The 23,830-nt window shown below is 33.4% G+C and overlaps 1 protein-coding gene across 1 annotated transcript in view; it reads left to right on the forward strand.

Moving 5' to 3' along the window:
- Nucleotides 1-23,830, forward strand: part of RYR2 (ryanodine receptor 2) — a 386,078-nt gene that overhangs the window by 316,107 nt on the left and 46,141 nt on the right. Inside the window, exons 70-82 of the mRNA XM_053937433.1 lie at nt 402-489; nt 1,551-1,643; nt 1,992-2,162; nt 3,123-3,182; nt 7,273-7,407; nt 9,089-9,128; nt 10,629-10,737; nt 11,387-11,483; nt 13,786-13,889; nt 14,422-14,473; nt 14,605-14,658; nt 22,263-22,362; nt 23,249-23,328. Coding sequence (XP_053793408.1) covers nt 402-489; nt 1,551-1,643; nt 1,992-2,162; nt 3,123-3,182; nt 7,273-7,407; nt 9,089-9,128; nt 10,629-10,737; nt 11,387-11,483; nt 13,786-13,889; nt 14,422-14,473; nt 14,605-14,658; nt 22,263-22,362; nt 23,249-23,328 — 1,183 coding nt within the window. The remainder of the gene's footprint in view (nt 1-401; nt 490-1,550; nt 1,644-1,991; nt 2,163-3,122; nt 3,183-7,272; nt 7,408-9,088; nt 9,129-10,628; nt 10,738-11,386; nt 11,484-13,785; nt 13,890-14,421; nt 14,474-14,604; nt 14,659-22,262; nt 22,363-23,248; nt 23,329-23,830) is intronic.

Below are 23,830 nucleotides of genomic sequence, written 5' to 3' on the forward strand. Positions count from 1 at the left end.
AGAGGAATAGGTCAGTGAATCTCATAAAATCTTCCTTTTTATTGATACCGCCTCTTGTCCCTTGATGTGCCTAGCACTGAATTAAAGTGGCTTTTACTCAGTCTGACAATCTTGCAGTTGCTCAAGCTAATGCTTTCTGACTTTTAGGAGGAGCTGGGGTCTTTTTGAGAAGAAAACAAAACTAATTGCAATCCAGATCTATTGCATTAGAATTAGGGTTAATATTAAAGGATTGTATGGGTTTTGAAACAGGACATGAAAAAGCCACTGCTACCAGAAAGGATTAAAAGCATATATTATTGATTTTATTGACTTGTATCCTTGTAAAATGTTGAAAAGTGATTTCAAAGCATTAAGACAATGAGGATTATCCTCTTTTTCACCCTTTTACCAAATTTTAGGGCAAAATGGCTGAAAGAGCCCAATCCTGAAGCAGAAGAGTTGTTCCGCATGGTGGCTGAGGTTTTCATTTACTGGTCAAAGTCTCATGTAAGTAATTCCTTGGTAAATACTTTTTTTAAATGAGGTTTCTTAATAGGTAGTTATTTAATGGTTATATTTGTAAGTCACATTTAATGACAGAAGTGAAACTGCAGATGGGAAGATATTAATGACTCACATTTCTGACACTTTTGAAATGGCAGAGAAGATAAGAGAATTGGATAGGTATTTTGTACAATAGTAAATTGATTAAAGATATTTTTCTTACAGATTCTAGTTTGTTTGTTGTGAGTTTGTTTCTTGGGATTTTTAAAAATATGTTAAACTCATTGCATTTTGTATTCTTACCTTTTTTTCCTTTTCAATTATTTTAATGCAATAGACTTTTTGAATCACACCTAGTAAGCACTGATACTTGTTAAACAAAACATGATTCAGTGAATACTGGAGCACAAATAATTAAAAATCCAAAAGAGACAAATTACTTTAAGGCATTAGATCTTTGTATGGACTGTTGTCTGTGTAAAATTTCTTTATTTGCTATAGATTTAATTGTCTCAAGTCTGGGGAACAAGATACCTTATGACTTCAATACTTGTGCCTGAATTTGGCTGTAAGATTTATTATAAGCAACGCTGTGCACAAAAAGTGATTATGCTGTAGGTAGATACCAGATAATGAAATCACCTGTGTATTCATAATTTCAATCTTTTATTTAAATATTTTCTTATTTACCTGAATGTAGTGGAAGTTTGTAATGGGGAAAAAATAATTAATAATTTATTAGTAAGGGAAAACCTGGACAATATTTTTATATTGAATTGGAAGAGGACTAAGATTTTTATCTTTTATCTTTATGTCTTTTTCATAGCTAGGGAAACATTTCCTGCTCTGTAACATGGGGAAAATCCCCAGACATACACTACCTGAGTTATGCAATGTAAATGAAGCTGAAATTCGAGGACATTGTTGATTATCTATTAATTTTTACTGGTCTTGTCTTAAGTTGTGGATTTGACAGATTCCTACTTAATTTGTATTTTTATTTAAGGTATGTTTAAATTGAGTACTCATATAAATGCTTCTAACTGAGATCTGTATATTTCCAGAATTTCAAAAGGGAAGAGCAGAACTTTGTGGTACAAAATGAAATCAACAACATGTCTTTCCTTATCAGTGACACCAAATCTAAGATGTCTAAGGTAGCGTATTCATATTTTTCTCTTTGCAAAGGGAAGGAGTCAGGAAGATTCCAGAGAAGCACCTTTTATTGTTTTATTTTTTTGGACGGGAGGGGATTTGCTTTTGGTTTTCTTTTTTTCTGGTGAGGAGGTCTATTGAAAACACTGGGTTGAGATGCAAAGCACAGTCATTTGAGTAACACATTGCAGAATATTGGCAATGTTAAAATGCCAGTTCCATTGGATGAGGTCACACCTGTATAGGTAATAAGGAAATTGTCAAACCAGAGACAAGTACAAAGTTTTTAGTACAAATCTTTTATTTAATATTGAATTTGGTTTCTTTTTCATCTTTACTTTATTTTGCAGGCAGCAGTTTCTGACCAGGAAAGGAAGAAGATGAAGCGAAAAGGTGACCGCTACTCTATGCAGACCTCTCTCATTGTGGCAGCACTGAAGAGATTGCTTCCAATAGGCCTAAACATTTGTGCTCCTGGAGACCAAGAGCTAATTGCACTGGCCAAAAATCGTTTTAGCATGGTAAGTACTCTTTTTGCACTTCTAAAAGTTAAAAATATTTACTAATCTAATTTTTAAGTATTTCATCCTGTGTTCATTCTTACAGCATGACACAGAGAATCAAGATTATAATTCTGTTTTATAAGGGCACAGTGGATGATTATGGTGTATATCTACATGTTTTCCTCATGGCTTAAAGCATTTCAATTTGAACATACTCATGATCAATATGAATGTATTTCAGAATATATCAGTATATGAATATATCAGTATATGAATAGAGATAGCATTCAGTAGTTGAACTAGTTATTTCTTTCTCTGAATTTTTAATGCAAAATAGTGTTTGTTATATTTTATGAAGATTGAATTTGGTTGGAGTTGATCTCTAAAGTCTTTTCCAATCTAGTTGATTCTGTGACTCTCATAAAATTAAGAACTAGCTGTTTCCTAACTTCTGTGTCCAATATCATGACTAATTCCTTTTAATCACTCTCATGTGAATGAAAGAATTTCTGTAGGGGTAGACTGTTTCAAAAGTGATTCTTTTGGGTATATACTCACAGTGTAATAATTTTATTTTAATTTGGAATATACTCCTTTTCTCAAGCTGTTACACTTTCTACACTCCAGGGGGTTTTATGACCATTCGACTCCTGAACTGAAAAAAAAGAACTCATATCATAGAAGGCTCTGTTCATGTTATTGGTTTTATTTGGTCAAACTTTTGGTATATGTATGTTAGCAACTTTAATTCAGGCTCACATTTAGTGTGTTAGTTTGAACAGATATGTATGATGCCATCTAGAACTTGGGCCTGTAAGCTTGGTTAAGAAAAGGTTTGTCTCTGAGATTTTTCTCAGTCTTTTACATTGTCAGTTTCATTCATCATCTCATGAAGCCCAAGGTTGATATTTAAATGAATCATAACGTTTCCTAATTACCTTCTATTCCTAATTTATATGATTTGTAATCTATTGGCAGAAAGACACTGAAGATGAAGTACGAGATGTCATCCGCAGTAATCTTCACCTTCAGGGCAAGGTAATCTATATGCAGTTTTAAATTTAATTTTTCTTCCTTTGAATTCATTTGTTGGTGCTGTATAATGACAACCTGCCTTGGTTCATTAGGATAACTTGTAGCCCCTTATTCTCTTTTCTCAAGTAATTTGTTCATATTAACTATTAAATGTTAGGTTTTTTATAAGTGTATGTGCATTATATACAATGGCATATGTCAAATCTCTCTTCATTTACACCATTAATACAAAATTGGAGATGGAAGGAAGTTCTATCACTGTTTAAACTCCACCTAATATTATTTGAGATAAAGTCTGCAAAATGCTCAAAGTTACTTAGTATCGACTTGAAGTGTAAATGAAAAGGAAGCTGCCATTTTGATGTACTCTGAAAAGTGAGAAATCTCCAGTTTTCTCAGTTTGGTTCCTGCTTTTCAGACCTGGGAAAATAAGATATTTTGGGAAAAAGTACAGATTTCTGTTACTGAATTCCAGTTAGTGCCAGGTGAATAGCTTTAGGGGAAAAGTCTTGAAATGGCCAGCATAATGAAACTGTTTTATTAATGCTTCAAATAAAGAAAAAGAAGCCAGAATATGGAAGTATAATAAAATTATGCATGTGTCCCCACTATTGAAGAAAGATGGAATCGTGCCTATGGATGTTGTTTTACTTAGGATTGTCCTCTACCTCCTCCCCCTGCCCCATGTTTTATTCAGCTCAGGTGAAAACTAAACTGCTGTTTTCTGTGCTTATTAAAAGGTCACAAAAGAGTAAGCATGAGTTGAAAATCTGGTGCTTTTTTTTCTGAACTGTTATTTAAGAATCATTCAGAAGTCTAGATTCCACTGCAATCAGTGCATGGCAGTAATAATTCTGTTTTGATGAGCTGGTAGTGGGATGGTTCTTCCTGAATAATATGTGAAGATTAATTTCCTCCATCATATTTTCCATATGTCTCTGCCATGTTAACAACAAAAGTGTTTAATCCAGTAGTTTTAAATTATAGGGTTTGCACATAGAAAAGTTTACTCTGGAAGCAAAAGATTTGGTTAAATCCTAAAGCCTTGAAATACTTATCCTTATATAGCACATATTGTTATATACTGAGAAGCAAAAAACACATGGGCAAAGTACTAGGAAGAAAGCAGTGTTTCTGAAGGTCTTAATGAGCAGCAGTACTTAAAAATGTGAATGCCATGAACATAAAACCTTTGAACATGAGGTGATTTTGTGTATAAACTTCAATAGTGTTTTCTTAGTGGCAGTGATACATACTTCTATTCTGGCATTTTCAGTATGTGTACATTGTAATTTTGTGAGGCATGCATTTACAAGTCTTGCCTGGGATTTCATGTTGCTATTTAGCACTTACCCTCCTGTTTTAATTGCTTCAGTTTCTGTTTTGTTTCTTCAGTGATATGTTCTGCTGTTAAGAAATTTCTGTCTGTTTCTGCTTTGTTGCCTGGAAGTCCTGTTACGTTCTAATCCTTGGTCTTTGCTTTCTCTTCAGAAGCTTCCTATGCTTCAATTAAAAGTGCTATTGTTAAGCAACATACATCTTCTTTGTTTAATGAGAATAAAAATGCTTTTAAATTTCTTAGATTGATGCAATTTCACAGTGCCGTGATAATTAAGGCAAAGGTAATTTTAGCTAATCCAAAATTTACACTGTTGGATTTTCCAGTTGTAAACTTTTCATCAGTGACTGTAGAATTTCCTATTTTTAACTGAATTGCCAGTGGAAGATGAAAATCTGAAAAAGAACTACATAATACATAGATAACAAAACTAAATTGCTATTGTAGTTAGCTTTATTTTACAGCTGTTTACATATTGCTTTAATAACGTCTAAAAGCTCTGATTTAGACCTGTATGTAACTGCAGACAAAATGGTGATTTATCAGTGACACATTCTAGAGCTAACACTAAATGTAAATGTGTAGCTAGTTACTTAAAGTACAATGTCTGAAGTTAAATTCAGTAGTTATGTACAAATTACAATATAATTTATTCCGTAATTCTCTGATGTCATTAGGATTCAGTCACTATACAGTCAAGTATGATGTTTCTTGTTACAAAAAATGATGCCATCATGCATAGACTACATTTTTGTCATCTAATTGAATCAGATATAATGGGAATGAGGGACAAATGGTCTTACAAATTGACATTATTATTTTCTACTATGAATTAATATGTAACTTAGTTATAGTGGTGTGTGTAAAGTGGCTTTCAAAATATAGGAAAAATACTGCTTCTTAAAAGGCTGGTTTGCTTCCAACCATAACAATAATCTTTCTTTAAATGGAGTTTTCTTTTAACCACTTCTTTTCACAGACACCTAACACTCTGTTATTTACATTAGAGTTAAAATGCAATTTATCTAGATTCATTTTTAGTGTACTACACTGTTAGAGAATCATCCTTCTGAATCTTTAGCTATTAATGTTATGGCGTCTATTTCATGCGTTTGTCTACCTTTGTCTACATTTGTGTTCACCCTGTTTCTGTCTTTCCTTTCCCTGCATGCCTGCATGCTGTTACTCAGTACCAAGCCTTTTATTTCAAGAAATTGATGATGAAACTTGCATTCATTTTGACATGGATGAAGCTCAAGTCACCAAAATCTTCTTCCAGCCATTCTAATTCACACCTTGAAATGCCAGCTACTCATACCCTTAGAAATCTACCTATACAAAAACGCTGTACCTTGATAGAGTGTGAGGAGTCCTCAGATCAAAAGACATCTCCACTTGTGATTAAAAAGTCTTTTGTGGACTATCCATTCATGATGATCCAGTTAAATGCTCACACAAAGACTGTGGATGTGACTGTTAAGAAATGGAAAAGCCAAAAGGTGGAAGAAATGCCTGCAAAATGTGGCTTTCTAGGTTATAATAAGCTATTAATGAACGACTGTGTAAGTTTTTAATCATTCCTGGAACTTGAGTAAACCGTGTATCATGATATGTTTTGGGGAGGTGAATTAGTGTTATTGTCTCATCTTAGGCACAAATTGAAATCTGGATCCACAAAGAAGTTTTAGACAACTAAGTGTTGAGTTCAAGCTCTATGGAAACCTGTAGGGTTTAGCCACCCAAGTTCTCTAGCCATCTGGGCCAATGTGTCTTCAACAGTAACTGCAGAATCAGGAATGATCACTGGCCACAGTTCTCAGTGAAACGGGTCATCACTGTCATTGGTGCAGTAAATGGTTGCAAAGTGTGTTGCATTGGTCTTGATTAGCAGAAGGAGTGAGGAGACAAAACAAACCAAAAAGAAATCACCAATTGTAAAACAGAGAATAACTGTGGTAAGCACATCAACAAATAACAGATTAATGAAGTAGAAAAAACGAAATGTAAAGAGAAAAACTTGATAAAAACCCTTTTGCTTCTTACAGTTCTGTATAATTTGTAGGCTGATAAGCAAATGCATCTGGATTTCATTTTTCCAAATTAACTTCTAATTTTTTAGCTAATGATCAGTAAAATTAGAATTTTCTAATGATTAAAAAAAAATTAAAATAAATAGTAACAATACCTACTAATTTCCATGACTGAAAACTAAGTAATCCCAACTAATAGAGCAACACTTTTTATGTTGTTTCATTTAATAATGGGAAAGGCAGTGTACTAAGTTATGTCTGTGTACCTCATATTCATTACTTTTCCTCAAATATTATATTCATTGCTGGTGCCATTGCTATTTGTTGATGAACGATTTTTTGCTATTTGTATGATTATTAGTGTTTTAGTTCTGTGGGACAGGTTGCCCATAGAAACTGTGGATGCATCATCTCTGGAAGCATTCAAGGCCAAGTTGGACATGACTTTGAGAAATCTGGTCTCATGGAAGGTGTCCTTGTGTATGGCAAAAGGGTTGGAATAAGATAGCCTTAAAGTTGCCTTCCAACCCAAAACACTTCGTTTTCTGGAAGCTCTTAAAAAACACTATGTCTGTTCTCACAGTGTAATGGATGCTGGATGGGTTATGTAAAGCTGTAGGTTAGCCATATAAAGTGTTTCAGTTTGCCTTTGAAGCTGTTTCTCTACTAGTTAAACTGTTTGGAACATTTTGCCTTGGTGACATGTGAAGTCTTTCTCCTGCAGCTTGAGGATCCCGCCATTAGATGGCAGATGGCACTTTACAAAGATTTGCCAAACAGGACGGAAGATTCCTCAGATCCAGAGAAGACTGTGGAAAGGGTCCTTGATATAGCTAATGTGCTATTTCACCTAGAACAGGTTAGACACATTTTACCAATTCCATTGCTTCTTAATCTAAATATTCACCCTTTTGTTTGTACTTTCACCTGCTATATTTAATGTTATATTCTTTTTTCTTTCTTCTGATAGCTACTGTTTACATGCTTAATCCCGTGTTTTCTTGTCCAATATCATGGTAATATCTATCTTGCAGTGCATTTGCAGCAGCTCCAACAATTTGTTTGGCCAATCTGGAAAACTCATATATTCTTTGCTGCATTCAAGAAACAGCAGAATCAGGGTGGAGGAATCATTTTGTCTGAAAAAGTTCTGTCCAAAACTTTAAATCACTTCAGAATCTGGCAAAAAGCTCTATTGAATTATTTAATGCTTTTTGCAATAATATATGAGCTTCCCATGTGGCCTGGACTACAGTAACTTTTATTTAAGTAATTTTGGTTTTTATTTTGTGTCCTTTCCATATTCTTTAAAATATGAAGTTAAAAAATCTCCTATGTGGATACATCTTACAGGTCAAAAACTAGTTGATAGTTATTTTTGTGACTTTTCTCTTTGAATTATTATGCACTTTAGATTCATTATGTTTTTTCCTTTTTAAAATGTAGTGAAAAAACAGGACATTAACTTGGAAGGTGTTCCTAATGGCAGAAATGAGCACAACTGGTTGCACACCATAGGCTACAAACTATCTTCTTATAAATTTTACTAATTTTTTTTTCCTTTTCAAAGAACGTTTGAAAATTCAAGGTTCTCTTGAATTCTCATTAGATTAGTTAGTTTCACTCAGAAAGTGTTCAGATCCAATGTCAAGAAGTTTCCTCACTGTCAGGAAGTCATTGGTTCAGTCAATAGGAACCTGAGAGATATGTGAATGTACTCGTATACACACTCTGCAGAAGGTGTGTCGATGTGAATATCCATGTCCTGTCTGCTGCATCAAACAACTCTTCTTCATATAATTTGCCAGCCTTGATATGGATTTGCTGCAAGTTCAACAGCCTTACACAGTTTGGTAGAAGAGAATGAGGAGGAGTCACTAATTTTTACCTGTTGCTGAATATGTGTGGAGCAAGCAAAAAGTGATAGAAATTTGGAAGTAAATCCTTGTCAACCACGATTTGCTTATGAGAGAGAGCAAGAGAGGAGAATTGGTGCTGATTTGAAAGGATATAGGTTTGCTCTGAGGAAAGAAGACTAGAGAAAAGCTAGAAATATGGGTGGGGGGGAGGGAGGGAAAGGTTTCCTCTTCTACCTGGGTTTTTATCAAAGTTGACTGAGATGATCCAGCAGTAGTACAGAACAGGATGGATTCTCATTGTAATACCAGATCGACATTTAAGATCAGTACTTCTGATCAGACTTAAACAATTTGTTGACAAGTTTTCTGCTTTTTTTTATGACTGCCTTGCATCTATTTGTTTAATCTAAGATTGAGCCCCACAGCTTTTCTTATCTTCTGTAGATAAATGCTCACAAGCTTTTGTTTCTGAAATGGGAGATCTGGTGTCTTTAATGAATATATGAGCACTGCATCTGTTTTTATGATAGTCTTGAGTAATCCTTTGCTCTCTGTATGCAAATACTCTGTTCTCTATATATACATACCCCAAATGTTTCTGTATTGCACTGGCAATGATCAGTCCATTCTTTGTATTTGCTTTCCATGCAGACCTAACTTCTTTGTTTTTACTGTTTTCAGAAATCTGCTTGCGTAGGCCGAGGCTATTTCTTTTGGGAAAGTATAGAGTGATTTATAATTGTTTGTGAAGATGTTACTAATTAGCTAATTTCCACATTTGGATTTTCTGACTTTTAAATTATTAGTGCTGGCGTTTCTTTTTTTGTGACTGTAAAAATGTTTGCAGTGAATGCTTTTTTGTCCTTTCTCTTAAAAATATTTTTCTTTTGCATTTTATCTTTTATAAAGAACTTATTTAAGGTTTCTACCATTTAATCTTACAAGTATAATTACATATTTCACTGAATGGCAGTGTTTTCATCTAATTAAATGTTCATTGTTTAACTATTAATATTTTTTCATATTTCACTAAACTGGATAACCAAATTTGGATTGAATATTGAGTCTACATAAATATCGGAATTGTCACTACATATTTGACATATAATGCTTGATTTTGTTTCAAGGGAGAATTACCAAGACTTTCAGGGTAAAAATGGTGACTTCCACTGGCTTCTTTGATGCTGTTGGAACACAGAGGAGTGTAGTTGTTTGTAAAAGAAACAAACTACCCATAAAAAACTAAACAGCCTGCCCCAAAGTTCAACTCCCCTTAACTCTACAACAGTTGCATAGGTTAAATAAAATTATATAATATTTATGGAAGATGTGTGAAATAAATCACAGAGACTGTAAATAGGCTGTGAGAAAGGAGTGATCCATAGCACTGTCTGCAATCATAGTTCCCAGTTATCCAGTCAGGACGTATACAGAAGTATGCAGGTGCTCTTCAGCACCACAAGAGTAATTTTCTTGGGCTGGAAACAAGAATAAAAGGTGAAAGAAGAAACTCTAAAGGCATAAAAGATAAATATGGAGTACACCCTATTTCATCTCATGTTACTGTAGAGCCAAGATGCAGAAAGAGAATATATTTTAAGACAGAGCTGTAGTTTTCTGAAATGTAGCTAAAGTGTTTTGAAGTATTTTATGTACATTCTGTCTGTGATACTTCATAGAAAAGATTTAGTCTTAAGTCTTTGTACTTGTCACTCTTTCCTAAAGCTAATTCCTTTCCATCGTAGCCGATCATGATAAATATTACAAAGATTATTTGTATCCATGAAAATTTCTTTAAAAATATTGTCTGAGGCAATGTGAAGATGTAAAATTTACCTGTACATGTGTAAAGAGTTACATATAAAAGATGGAGTGAATGAGGGCTCTCTGCATTGAAAGTTAAGGCTTCCTGAGAAATGGCCTTATTGATGATAGTGTTCTATGCAAAATACAGAAAAAGTAGAATGAAGTGAAAAAGAAGAATATCTATATCATATCAGGAAAGGAAGATTTTTGCTTTTAAGTTTATTTTCTAAATTCTGATTCTGTGATTTGGCTGAATGCTTGAACTCTGTCTAGAACACTTTTTCTGATCTATTCTTCTTCTGTTGCTTTTCTACTTGATTTATCTGTTAACTAATATTTTTACTAATATTACTGTTTCCCAACACTAGGGACATTGCCACATTATTTTTCCATGTGTATTTTGTGCAACAGGTAGAACATCCACAGCGGTCCAAAAAAGCAGTGTGGCATAAGCTGCTGTCTAAACAGAGGAAAAGAGCAGTAGTGGCCTGCTTTAGAATGGCACCGTTGTATAATCTGCCAAGGTTTGTATAATCCGCTGTATTACTCTGTCTTTCACAAATGCACTAAAGTTTTTACAGAGCTATTTGGCAAGCTCAAAAGGAAAAAAAATGAAAGCCAGTAATTGATAAATTGGCATTATAGTTTGTATATTGCTTTATTTACTAGGTTTAATTACTTTTTTCTATCTTCTAAAAAGAATAAAAACCAGTTATTTTCAATTTCTGATTTCAATTCTAATCCTGAACATTAAAAAATGCAATTATTTCAGCACAGTCCAAAGTTATCTGTTGGTCTGTCGATCTATAGGTTTTCTTAATATTTGTACTAAAAATATTAAAATATTTTATATTAAAAACATAACACTTACCAATGTGGCAGTTTATTTTTTTTATTTGTTATATTTAATTTTTTTAAATTTTATCTATTATCTGTTCCTAAATAATTGTTACTATGTTTAGGCATCAGTTTTACAAGTTAGTGGGACACAGTTTTAAATAAAACATTTTAATGTAAATTTTATTTTTAAATGGGTGCTTTAATGGGAACTTTGTCTTCCTTTTTAAATTATTGTTGTAATGACTGTACAATTCTTCAAGCTAAATGAAATTCATATTGACCAAATCTACTTTTTAAAAGTTTACAGCTTTTGTTTTAAATGTTCCTTTTTAGACACCGAGCCGTCAATCTCTTTCTTCAAGGCTATGATAAATCTTGGATTGAAACAGAAGAACACTATTTTGAAGACAAACTGATAGAAGACTTAGCAGTACGTCTGGGTAAAAGGGTCATAGGAATTTATTTTGAATTAACATTCAATTTGTATAGTAATGATTATAAATATGTGAAGTAGCTAAGATAGTACTTAAGCTATCTCTACCCAAAGGGATGAGCTACAACCAAGTCAATTGACAGCTTTTTAAAATTACATATGATGGAGATTCCAAAATCCCCTCAGGCTCTTTGCTTCAGGGCTTCAATAAACTTTTATAAAGTTTTTTTTTTTTTCTAAATTACATATCAATTGCTGTCATTCCCCTATCTCTTATCTTCTGCCCTGTGGAGAACTGGAACAACCTATTCCCTCCTGTTTTACAGCTAACCTTTGTGTATTTGAGGACTACATAATCCACATTAAAGCCATTTAAGTCAAAAGGTTAGAATATGAAACTAGAGGAATCTAGTCTTAGATCAATCAGTTCCTTAGAAGCTGTCAGAGTCTGCTTCTTCACAGAAGAATCCTCTTGGCAGGGACATGAAGATTTTTCCTAGTGGTGAAGTGTTAGAGCCATGTCTTTAACTTTGCAAATACCTACAATGACTTTCATTTAAGTTCATTTTGAAAATTAGGATCAAAATAGTGAAAGGGAAATAAGCAGCAATGAGCTCAACACAGACAGACTATGGAAGTTCAGTTTTGCCAGCACACACACAGAATTAATTTCTTGTGGTATCCTTATGGTACGAAAAATATTATCCTTATTATGAAAAAACAAGAGGCTTCTATAAATATTTACTTTGTATACAGCCTTTTAAACTGATATCCTTATGTATCCCAACACAATGCAAGTGTTTTAAATAGGGCAGGTTCAGTCTCAAAAATAATTCTATTTTAGCAGTTGGGAGCATGAGTGTGCAGCAGAACAACATAGGTCTTTGCATGTGTGCACGTGTGTGCAGGTGTGTGCGTGTAAAGAAATAACCCAGCATGGTAATTTGGCTACACTGACATGAAGGATTATCTCCTTACCCCCATGATGAACCTATATATTTGCTAAGTCCATTAATAACTCCTTGCTAACCAGTAGCTTGACTGAAAAAACTTCTCAGAGAAGACAGAAACAGACTGGCCTGGCTTTTATATCATCCTTTATTTAAAAAAACTACAAGAATTCCCTTTTAATTCCTCAAATATATGGATATGTGCATTTCCATTGCTCTCTTTGGGAGACCATGGAAATAGTAGTATTCACAGATATCTATAAGCATTCTCAGAGGGATCTGTCTGGCATGCAAAATTTGTTTTCTCAATAGACAACAAACCATTTTCCTAGTATCTCTGAAGTGGCCAACCTATCCTTATTGCTTAACTGATAACATATAGCAATTGTGTATTACTCGTGCTGTCTTATCAATGCATGGAATTCTTTTTATCTGTATTTTGGTATATAGTGCTAGATGAAAACAAGGATGAAAAGCGTGTGTATTTTATGCAAGCAATTATCTTTGAGCTACCAGATTATTCATAGGAAAAAGTATCTGGATTAAGCAATTTTTTTCAGTAACTTGGCAGGCAAAACTTGCTTTCTGAAATGTCTTTTGGCAAACGATAAGAAGTCAGAGATTTGTATAGATGCTTTTCAGACCACTGCTTAGGTTGCTGTCGTAGTATTTAGGACTACGTTTTCTTTCGAAGAAAGCCAACTAGAGCTGTCTAAAACTGAAAGCAAAATAACCACATGAAAAAAGAACCCACTTTATGCATTTATATATATTATTGAATCATGTATAATAATTTTTGTGCATTATTGATTTGTCATCTCCTAAAATTCTACATCCTGCCAACATTACTGTTGTTGGTAGATAGAGCTCCTTCTGTCTAAAATTGTTGGTAAGCTTCAGGTTTGGATTTCTTCTCCCTTAAAGTTTCTCAGAGTTTCTCATTGAACATTATACCTAGCATAGACTTGAAACAGGATTGTCATTTTTCTGAGGAAGCTGGTTAACATAGCAAAAGACAGTATAATAATAAATGATGGCTTCTGGTTACCACTAGTTCTGGATAACAGAGTAAGAGATTGAAGTTATTTTCAGAATGTAGTGAAGAGGATTGATTTTTATGAGGAGAAGAAATCCAAAGCAATGCAAGTGGTATCATCATTGTAAGTCTTCAGGTCATAAACACAGTTGGTATTCAGTTTTGTCATACTTGGCTTGAAAGTTGCTTCCTCTTGGTTGTTCAAATAAAAATTACATATAGTAATATTTAATGTTTAGTAAATTGTACAAAAATTACATTTTTTACTATTGATAATTGAATATACTTTTAAATTCTTTTTTTTCCCCTAAAGAAACCTGGAGAGGAACCACCAGAAGAAGATGAAAGCCTTAAAAGAGTTGATCCTTTACATCAACTTATTCTGCTATTCAGTCGAACAGCCTTGACTGAAAAATGGTAGGGATGGTGTGAGAGACTACCAAGTGTATGCAGATTTTCAGATTACTCCTGTATTTGAAGTAATATATGTCTCTTTTCAAGTGAAATTGCATAAGCTAGGCCAAAATGTGCATATGAACATACAGTGAGTTTGAGTTACACTCAAACCTCTTTAGCTTGTGGTATGTAGAGAGATTTTAATATGACTTTTTCACAGCTATGGATGCTGTGTTCAGGGCTCACTGCTCCTCTGTCTTCTATGTTCCCTATTGACAGTTACATTCTGAATATGAAATACATTCTAACTATAATTAAAAATTAACTATATTCACTTTACTGGAAGGTGTTTATGAATTTCTGAGTACTGTGTTTGTAGCTGGCTATACTTTTCTATTTGTGTAAGTTAATCAAGTATTCATTTTCCATAGTAATTATTTATGAGCATAGAAGTTATTTTAAAATATTTTTAAGATGTTTGAAAATATTATGGCACTTCAGTTCTACTGTAATTAATCTTCCTTATTCTACCTTTCCTCTGTCTGTTAACCAGCAAATTGGAAGAAGATTTCCTTTATATGGCTTATGCTGACATTATGGCAAAGGTAACTTTTTTGATACCTATTGCTTATTTTGTGTTTTAATTGTTAGTGAAGAAGATCAATAGAAATAATTTGTAAAGTGTTATCAGTAAATTGCGAGTTATCAGCAATGTTTTCTTTCTACATATTATCAGAGCTGCCATGATGAAGAAGATGATGATGGTGAAGAAGAAGTGAAAAGTTTTGAAGTAAGATTATACTGGTTTTGTTTTTCTTGTCGTGTTAGACATTATTTCATAGCTTCCAGCTGACATTTATGTTTTTTGGTTCATGGCTTACTGCAGCTTATTATGCCAGTGAACTGCATGTCACAAGCTGGATATGGCAGATATAAATCCCCAGATTAATATTAGTGAAACAAAAACATGCACAGTATTACATAATATAAGATTAAATAGAGAATAATTTAGTGGATCTTAGATATTTATCTCATTTAACTTTTTTGTTAGGTATTACAGATAGTAACTTTAGAAGTCTGATAATAACAGACTGTATCTTTTAAATTATTCTGCCCTACCTTTAGTTTGGATTTTTAAAATACTATAATACTACTTTTTACAGTAGTCATTTACATTCAGTGCCAGTAATTCATACAGTAGTTTTATGTTTCACATATATATTAGTGCTTCTTAATAAAATGTGAACTTCTGTTCATGGTACTGTTAAGATTTTTGCTTGTGTTGAGAACAGGAAATTTATTGATGTTTAATGTTGAGTTTTTAGTGATTATCACTGTTTTAAGGATATACACATGAGCTGATTACAAGTGTAAGAGTCGAGTCCTTGTCATGTGCTTGCTCTGGGATCTGTCTCTCTTTTTCCATTAATAAAATGGAGTGTGCAAGAAATTTGTCTCTTCTGAGGGGCACTGACAGAATTAGCTCTTCAATATTTTTAATATTTTAATGTGTTTTGGCATATCACAATTCTGGCATTAAAAGATGTCTCTTGTGTCTTTCAAATCAATTAGTATTTATGTTCCATATCTCTACTAAAACACAGAAATATGAAATAAATACTTTTATTATTTCTTTAAAAATTCTAAATATACTGATTGGTTTGCTGTAAAGCTATCTGTGCTGTTCTGATTGTTGAGGAGTGGTTTGGGTCATGTTTACTTTAACTCCATTGTTTTATAGACACAATGTTCTGTATGTTTTCTACACGACGCTGCATGATATAGCACTGAATTATTTAAGTACATATTCCCTATTTGATTATATAAAGTAATCAGAAAGAATATCAATACTAAATTATTTTCAAATCACTCAGAAGTCCAGTTGAGTTACAAGTAATATACTCAATATATAAATTTTTGTTTCTTGATAAATATCTCATTATGAACCCAAATTTCAGTGGACTTTTCTATTTTTTTTTCCCTTTGGGAATGCAGTATATTGACAAAGACTATTCCTTCTTATAGGCTCTCATCAGTTAGCCTGTACATGCTTGTTAGATATCAAAAGCCTCATGCTTATAGACATGAAAATTGTTAAATAGAAAATCATTGAGGTGTATGAAAAAAATCTGTCAGTAAAGAATTTGTTAGTGCTCCTTACCAAAATTGTAATGGGTTCTTTGTTCAGCATTCAATTTTTTGTCTTGAGAGAAGATCCTATTCATTTGTTTCTCTTTAGTACTTTTCCTGTAGCTGTGAAACGTATGTTTAAATAATGTATTTATATGTTCAAAAGACAATTTTGTGTATGTATTTGGTCAGTCACCTACAGAAAAAAAATTGGCCTTTTTTTTCTTATTACTATTTTGCTTCTTGTCCTTGCCCTTCCTTAAGGTGACAGGATCACAACGCAGCAAGGTAAAACAAAAAAAAATATGTGTGTATTTGTCTGGGTCTAATTTTGTGATTTTTCAGGCCCAACATCTTGGATAAATTCAACTAAAGGGTCTTGAAATAATTTTTAACATTTCATTTCCAGCATGACATCTCTACCAAACCCTTTGTGTGCACAAGGTCTTCAAAGATTTCAGAAATTATTTATGCAGACTATGCTATGCAAAATTGTGATACTGTTTTGGGAAAAACAGAGTGTTTGATTTGTTCATGTTGTTTTGCTGTTCATGCCTTTTGTGCATAGGTTAGCTTCTTTCTGGTTATAACTTGATTTGAATTAATTAAACAACTTACTTGGTTACTGAGGGAAAGTAGTTGAACTTTTCTTCTGTCTCTTAGCAGACACACATTTCTGATATAGTGGTAGAATTCTGTTTCCAATATTTATCATAGAGAGTGCATCAGTCATAGTTCATGTCTGATTCAGGTCCTTTGGAACTGAGTCCTCAGCCTTCAATATTATAGTATTTGACAGAAACTCTTTAGATACTCCTTACCTTAAATGATTCATAATTCTATGTTTTCTCTAAGAACATAGAGACAATTGCTCTGAAACTTCAGTGTTAATTTTTTTATTGGCTCAATTTCTTACACAGTTTTTGTGTGTCATCATGAAAACCTCAACATTTGTTTCTGAAAGGTGTCCCATGGCTATGCAGCAGACTACTTGCCTGCTTCACGCAGGTCAAAGTCTCGGTTCCCACTGTTGACTCAAGCCACTTGATGGTAGTGCTGCAGGTAGTGCTGATATTCTGGGAGAAAGTATGGTGTGTGGAGTAGCTAATTTTTGGTTCTGAAGTGGTTAAATACAGTTATTTGTGCTGTGGTTAATGACAGCTTGAGTAAGTAAAGATGACTTGCTTGAGATTAGAAATGCACAGATTTAGCTAATGGTCAGACTTCAGTCAGTAACTTCAAATTTCATTTCCTATGGCAATGTAGGGAAACAATTGCAACCTTCTCCACGGAAAAGAGCAAGGGGATTTTTATATTTTGTTTGCTAGCCTTCTATTAACATTCAGATCACAGAAGAAAGAGGTTTCCATGCATCTGTGAGGAGAGATGATGTATTTCAGGATCAACTTTACTCTTACTCCTCCAAAAATTTGCACAGGTCTGTTCCATCTTCATATGATAAAGGCATTATCCTGGAAGATGAATGTGCTCACAAAAATTTATTTAAAAGGTATTGTAAATATTGTAAACAAAGTGGATCTCAAAAAGGCCCAAAGAAAATATATAAGAATCTAATAGTATAATTTCTTCTTTTTTAATTCCAATAATTCAGCTATTCAAATACTATGTATGTATCACTCTGCTTACCTGGTTACCATACACTAAATCTTATATGCTCCAGAGAAAATTTTTTCTTGCTGACTGTGAAGATTTTAAAAGGGTAAAAAAGCACAATAAGAAATTGTTCCTTCATACGTGGCATTAAACAGTTGTGCAGATATGAAACTGTACATACCAGGTGCGTGTGTGCTTGTGTGTGCATTTGTGTGTTCCTGTCTGACAATCAAACTTTAATGTTGAAGGCTATGCATGTGAAAAGTGTGACTGTTCAATATGTTTGGGGATAAAAGTCTACTGCTGCTCTAGACTTCAAAAATGCGTGGTGTTTGAAGTCTTGAATCCATTTGCAGTCAGAGTAATAGAGACATTTGGGCAAGCTTAGAATGTGATGAAAATGCCGAGTGTATTTTATTGACAATTTTATTCCTCGTATCTCAAGCAGTGTAGTCTTATATTTGTACAATTAATCTGAATTGGGTTAATAGTGTGAACAATAGGGATGTGACAATAATGTTCTCTGTATGTTAGTATATTCCTGTCAACATTTACCTGCTAGTATTTGCTTTGAGTTATTACAGATGTCTTTGCCCCTTCCTGTTTGTCTCTAAGTTAACTTTTTGTCATATTGAACAGATGGTCAATTGACCCCCTGTAAAGTTGGTGTTGCTGTGTCCTTTGATTCTACTGATAGGAAATTCTTTTAAATCAAACTGTTTCAATAGCTAAACGCAAATAATTTTCTGCATTTGAGTCACTCCTACATATTAATGTGCGCTAAATATGTGTAGGATGGGAACTCAAAGAAGGAGTCAAGATTTAGCTCATATTTTTAAACTCATTTGTATTAAATTGATTTAAATTGACTCTTCACAGGAAGAAAAGAAATGGGGGGAATAGAGCTTCCTATATCAGTTCCTGTTACTGGTAGCAACTTTGTTGATAGACTTCTTTATTCACAAGTTTTTTGACAAAATGATACATTGTGCTGTCACTTACCTTGGACAAAAATTTTCATGTTTCTTTACATACAAATAATGCAAACTCATAAGGCTCCAGCCCTATGAAGATCGTTACCTGTATCTCTTACTGTCATAAATCCTGAATAAACCACTGAGTGTCCATATAACACATATTTACAATAAGTAACTATTTATTCTGTGAATTAAGATCAGACTCCATATTCAATTTATCAATTCTAAGAAAGTAAACATTCAAATAATTATGTAAAAATGTGTTTTTCATCAGTTTATCCTACATGTGATGGATTTTATGGAACCTAATACAGGGTTTCACTCCCTAAACAACAGAATATTTATTAATAGAATAGTTTGGGTTGGAAAGGACCTTTAGAGGTCCTTGAGTCCAAACCCCTCTCAACAAGCAGTGATGCTTCAATGATGAAGTCCAAAAGGAATGATACAGGAAAAAATATTTTTTATTTATAGAGCAGAAACCAGCATATATTGAACTTAAAGAATTAAAGTATTTATAAAGATGTATATATAAAAAGATACAAAAGTATTGTGCATGAATATTTGATATTTTAATTTCAAAACTTATGCATGCCTGACATTGAAATGAACAAATGTTTTGTCAGTGTAAGTACTGCCTAATAAGATTTGTTCTCTGGACTTAGCAGAAGTCTTGAAAAGTATAAAATACGAAGACAATTCAAGGGAGAAGCATTCATCTTCTAATAGCTGAGTTGAATGCAATTTCTGTTCTTTGCATCTTTTTTTTTTTCTTTTCTTAAACTTAATTTCATGGTTTCATATTAAAAAAAAAAAAGAAGAAGAAAAAATGCTCTGGAAAAGTAGGATCTTATGCCAGCATTCTGTATTTTGGAGCTTAGTGGTGGCAGCAAACAAACCTGTCCATAAGTCCTAGCTCAAAGGGAAACTCCAAGAATAAGTCTCTGTATGAATTACAAGAAAATTTAAGAATTTCAGTGACACACTTGTCAGTTAAAGTTTCTCTTTAGTTTTAACAAGTTTATTGCCTACAAGTTCAAACTAAAAATTGTGGTTTTGCCCAATTTATTTTGACATATGATTGCTCATAAAGATTTAAAACCCAAAACCAAAATGAAGTAGAAAATATTTGGGTCTCTACTTTCAAAGAGTATGATTCAAAAGTTTCCGAGGTTTGGTAGAATGCTTGAAAAAGTCTATAATATGAGAACACGTGTATGTTCATTTGTAAGTGGTCAACTTTTTTCCTATATAAGTGGAAAACATCCAAGATGTAATAGATTTGTTCTTCACTGAGGACTGGTTTTGTTTTGGGGTGTGTTTCTTTTGTGTTTTGCTTGGTTGTTTGGGGTTTTTTTGTTTATTTTTTAAAAATTCTGTTCAATTATTTTAAATGCTTCATTTAGTGAAGTATTTTTGCAGTTGTTTTGATGTTTTGGTGAATGACAGAAAGCTCAAATCATTGGCTAATTACTTTGGTAGTTTCTTGACTTCAACTGGCAAGCAAGGGGATAAAAGTGCAAAAAGCTGAAACTGCTAGCACAGATAACAATGTAAACGGTAAGCACATCTTAGAAAAATGGGGATAACCTTATTAACTTAGTATATTCTGTAGGCAATGGGTGGCCCTCTTCATGTAGGTGATGCCATCACATATATATTTATATATATGTATTGAGTTGGCAGGGAGAAAGCAACAGTGAAAATGCATTGTAAAGCTGAAGAAGGAACCATGATCTTTGTGGGTTGTCATCAGAGAATGATTGCTTTTAAGAGAAACGCTTGTGGTGGTTTTGTTGGTGGATTGGGTTGGTTGGTTGGTTTTGATTTTCTTTTTTTGGTCTGTTTTGTTACTAATGTCCTAGACATCTTGATTTCCATGGGAAATGCCACTTCTCTCATTCTAAGCTGTTTGGCAATGCCTCTTCCTACTGTTCTTCTATATTGCCATTGTTAAGAAGTTAGTCTGTAGATTATGCAGATACATCCTCACTATAAGCATTCTCATAAATCTTTGATATTCTTACCAAAAAATGTTGTACAATGAAAGTAGTATAGCTATTGTTAGGCTTGTGAATGATAAATTTTGCAATGGAAGAAAGATGAAAGGGTGATGGGTCTAAAACTAAAAGTATCTAGAAATAGGAAATAGTTTTTAAGAAAAGAAAGGCTGATCAATTTTCAGCAGCTTCTGAAGCAAATGAAAATATTTTGTTGTAGCTATACTGAAACTGTGATGTCATGGTTTTCTGGTGGTTTGTGTGTGTGGTGTGTGCGTGCGTGTGTGTGTATGTTTCTGTTTTGTTTTTGTTAAACTCCCAGGAAGAGGTTTAAACATGAAGGCAAAACTTTCAAACCCTAGCATGGCTAAATACAAAGCAACGCTGCCATTTTTTTTTCCTTTTTGTGCCTCCATCTAGATTTGTCACTTAATTTAAAGCAAAAAGAAAGATACAATTTAACCACAGGAGAGCTAATAGTGTGAAAAAAAAAAAACCCTGATGAATTTTGTTTCCGCAGCACGATATTATCAAAGATTTAAGAAACAAATTTGCCAGCCTCGGCGAGAACTCTCTGGTAACAGCATAAATGTCTGTGTTGGTTTGCTTTTGAGTTAAAGGTTTCTTTTTCATTCATTTGAACATATTTCTCTTTTTTACCTCTTCTTTTTTAATTTATTACTCATATCCTCTATTTAGCAAGCCTTCATTTTTTAAACCTCTTCCATCTTCCAATGTATTTTTTCCGTAACTTGGATGGAAAGTTTATGGCAGCAAAGCTGTCATTCTGGCTGCTTCTGCTGCAGCTGTTCCTGCTTCTAGGTCATACATGTTTTGGGCGTTGTGTTTTTGGACATGATACTAACTGATTGTGTCATGTTCCTTTTGAGTAAGCTTTTTACCACGCCATCTGATGGACTCACTGTCATAGGGCTCTATGCAACTTCCATTTTGCAACTTATACTGCTTAGTCATCCTCAATTCTCCAGCAAACTTCAATTAACCTGATGAAAGTTGAAACTCTTCTGGAATTAACTGTGCCTTTATGTTTGCTCTTTATGCTCGTTATGTTTTCGGTAGTAGTTTAAATTACAAAAAAGAAACTTCACCATTGCTCAAGCAACGCCATGCAGTATTGTTTGTTGCCGCTAGAGAATACAAAATATAAAAGCACAGTGTATTCTATCAAATATTCTGTAAATAGGGGGCAATTTATATTGTAATGTAATGATATGTTTTGAAAAAAAATCCGAGAAGTTTCTTTTACTCTGGTATTCAGCAACAACTTACAACTCAAGAGCCACAAACTGAGCAGTATGAAGTTATGGTCACGCTACAGAAGATTATTAAGAGTATGAACTGTTGCACAAAAACAGAGCACAAAAGTGCAAGTTTGATACATGCAGTATATATAATGAACATGGGCTTTGAACTAATCTAATGATTCACAATTGAGATGACTCTTTCCCCATAAACTGCTAAATGCATATTAAAGAAAAACACCAAGTGGAGATTATTACTTGAACCTGTTAATTATTTGTTCAATAGCATCGTATATATTAAAATGGTTCATGATGTTGTCATAGAGCCCATATACTAAGAGAAAACCAAGAACCTTTGGAGGATTGATAGTAATTCAAATCTCATGTTAAATGACCGGAATTTTTATTCAGGAAAAAGAAATGGAAAAGCAAAAACTTCTGTATCAACAAGCCAGACTGCATGATCGGGGTGCTGCTGAGATGGTTCTGCAGACAATCAGTGCAAGTAAAGGTAAGGTTTTGGTGTGTAGATTGAATTTCAGACCTTATTTCTAATGAACTTTGAAGTAATTTTATTTCTTATTGGGCACAACCTGCATATGTTTGGCCCTTAAGATTTGCTTTCAAAATTAACTCAAAATTTCAAAATTTTTGACAGCTAATCCAGAAAAGTATAATGAATAATTTTCATGAGACTACTGTTTCTTTTGTAGCTATAATTAATATTTCTAGTGCTAATTTTGAGGATTACTTCATAGCTTTAGCAGCATTGAATGACAAAATGGCCCTTAAATGCTGGAATGTGTACAGTTCTGAAGTAGGTGTGGACTTAAATCCTTTTGTTATTTCCCATTCTTCAAATACCTGCTTTATTGGTGTACTTTGATAAAACATTTCAGGAGTTTAAATGATCCTTTTTTCCCCTTAGAAACCATCTTATTCCAAGGTTTTATGCTTTTCTTTTTTTTCTTTTATGATTTGTTTTCACAATACTGATGCTTTAAAAATTCCCAATTACAAATCTTGTTTACTGCAGTAAAATGCTTAGGTCACTGTCATTTTCTGAATAAACTAGAAGGAAACGTCCAGATTTTCATGCAGAGGGGACAAACTGCTAAATTTGAAAGTTAGCTTATCATTGTTAGCCCAGCCTTAGATCAACTGTCCTATGCTCCAGTGATTGAAACATGATTTATATTCACTGAACTTACTTATTCCTGCTTTATATTTTGCTTCTTCTGTGTGCTTTGTATGCATTACATTATGTCTGTAGGCACTCATGTAGAAATTAAGGAAAAATAGGTCAGTTTTACAATTCATTGAATGGATAAAATAATTAATAAAACATTCTTATTTTTATATATGATCCAAAAATATATTTTTAAATCTTTTTTAAGGTGAGATGGGGCCAATGGTTGCAGCAACCCTAAAGCTAGGAATTGCCATCCTAAATGGAGGAAATTCTACTGTTCAACAGGTAAAGTACTAGTTTCTTCTACCCTTTCTAGCCAGTATAGGTCTTTATACCATGGTCATTATTACTGTAGTAGCACATTACGTAGTGTGACTGTTTGTCACACACTGTTTATCCTCTTACTCTTGTTCGCAGAATAAAATTGTATACAAAAGTACCTTGTGGGATGAGTATTTATTATTTGTTTACAGGCTAAAAGGTTTGTTTTGGACTTCAAGTGTAAGGGGGGAATTTTATTTATATTATTTACATGTAGAAATTCTTTGGAAAGGAGGGCTTTCCTGGGAGATTGCCATTGTCCTATAGCCTGTAGAGCAAAATTGCTGACCCCAGTCTTCACCAAAAAGAATGATACACAACTTCAGAAGTCCTTAGCTTATACAATGGAGACTCTTGCTGATAAAAGCAGAGAAAATCCTGAATAACTAATTTATCATAAGATAATTTGGTGCCCAGTGGACAAGTCTGATACAATAAAAGAATCCTGCACTGTTGAAGTGAAGAG

Source organism: Vidua chalybeata, chromosome 3, assembly GCF_026979565.1.
Source record: "Vidua chalybeata isolate OUT-0048 chromosome 3, bVidCha1 merged haplotype, whole genome shotgun sequence".
Taxonomy (NCBI): Eukaryota; Metazoa; Chordata; class Aves; order Passeriformes; family Viduidae; genus Vidua; species Vidua chalybeata.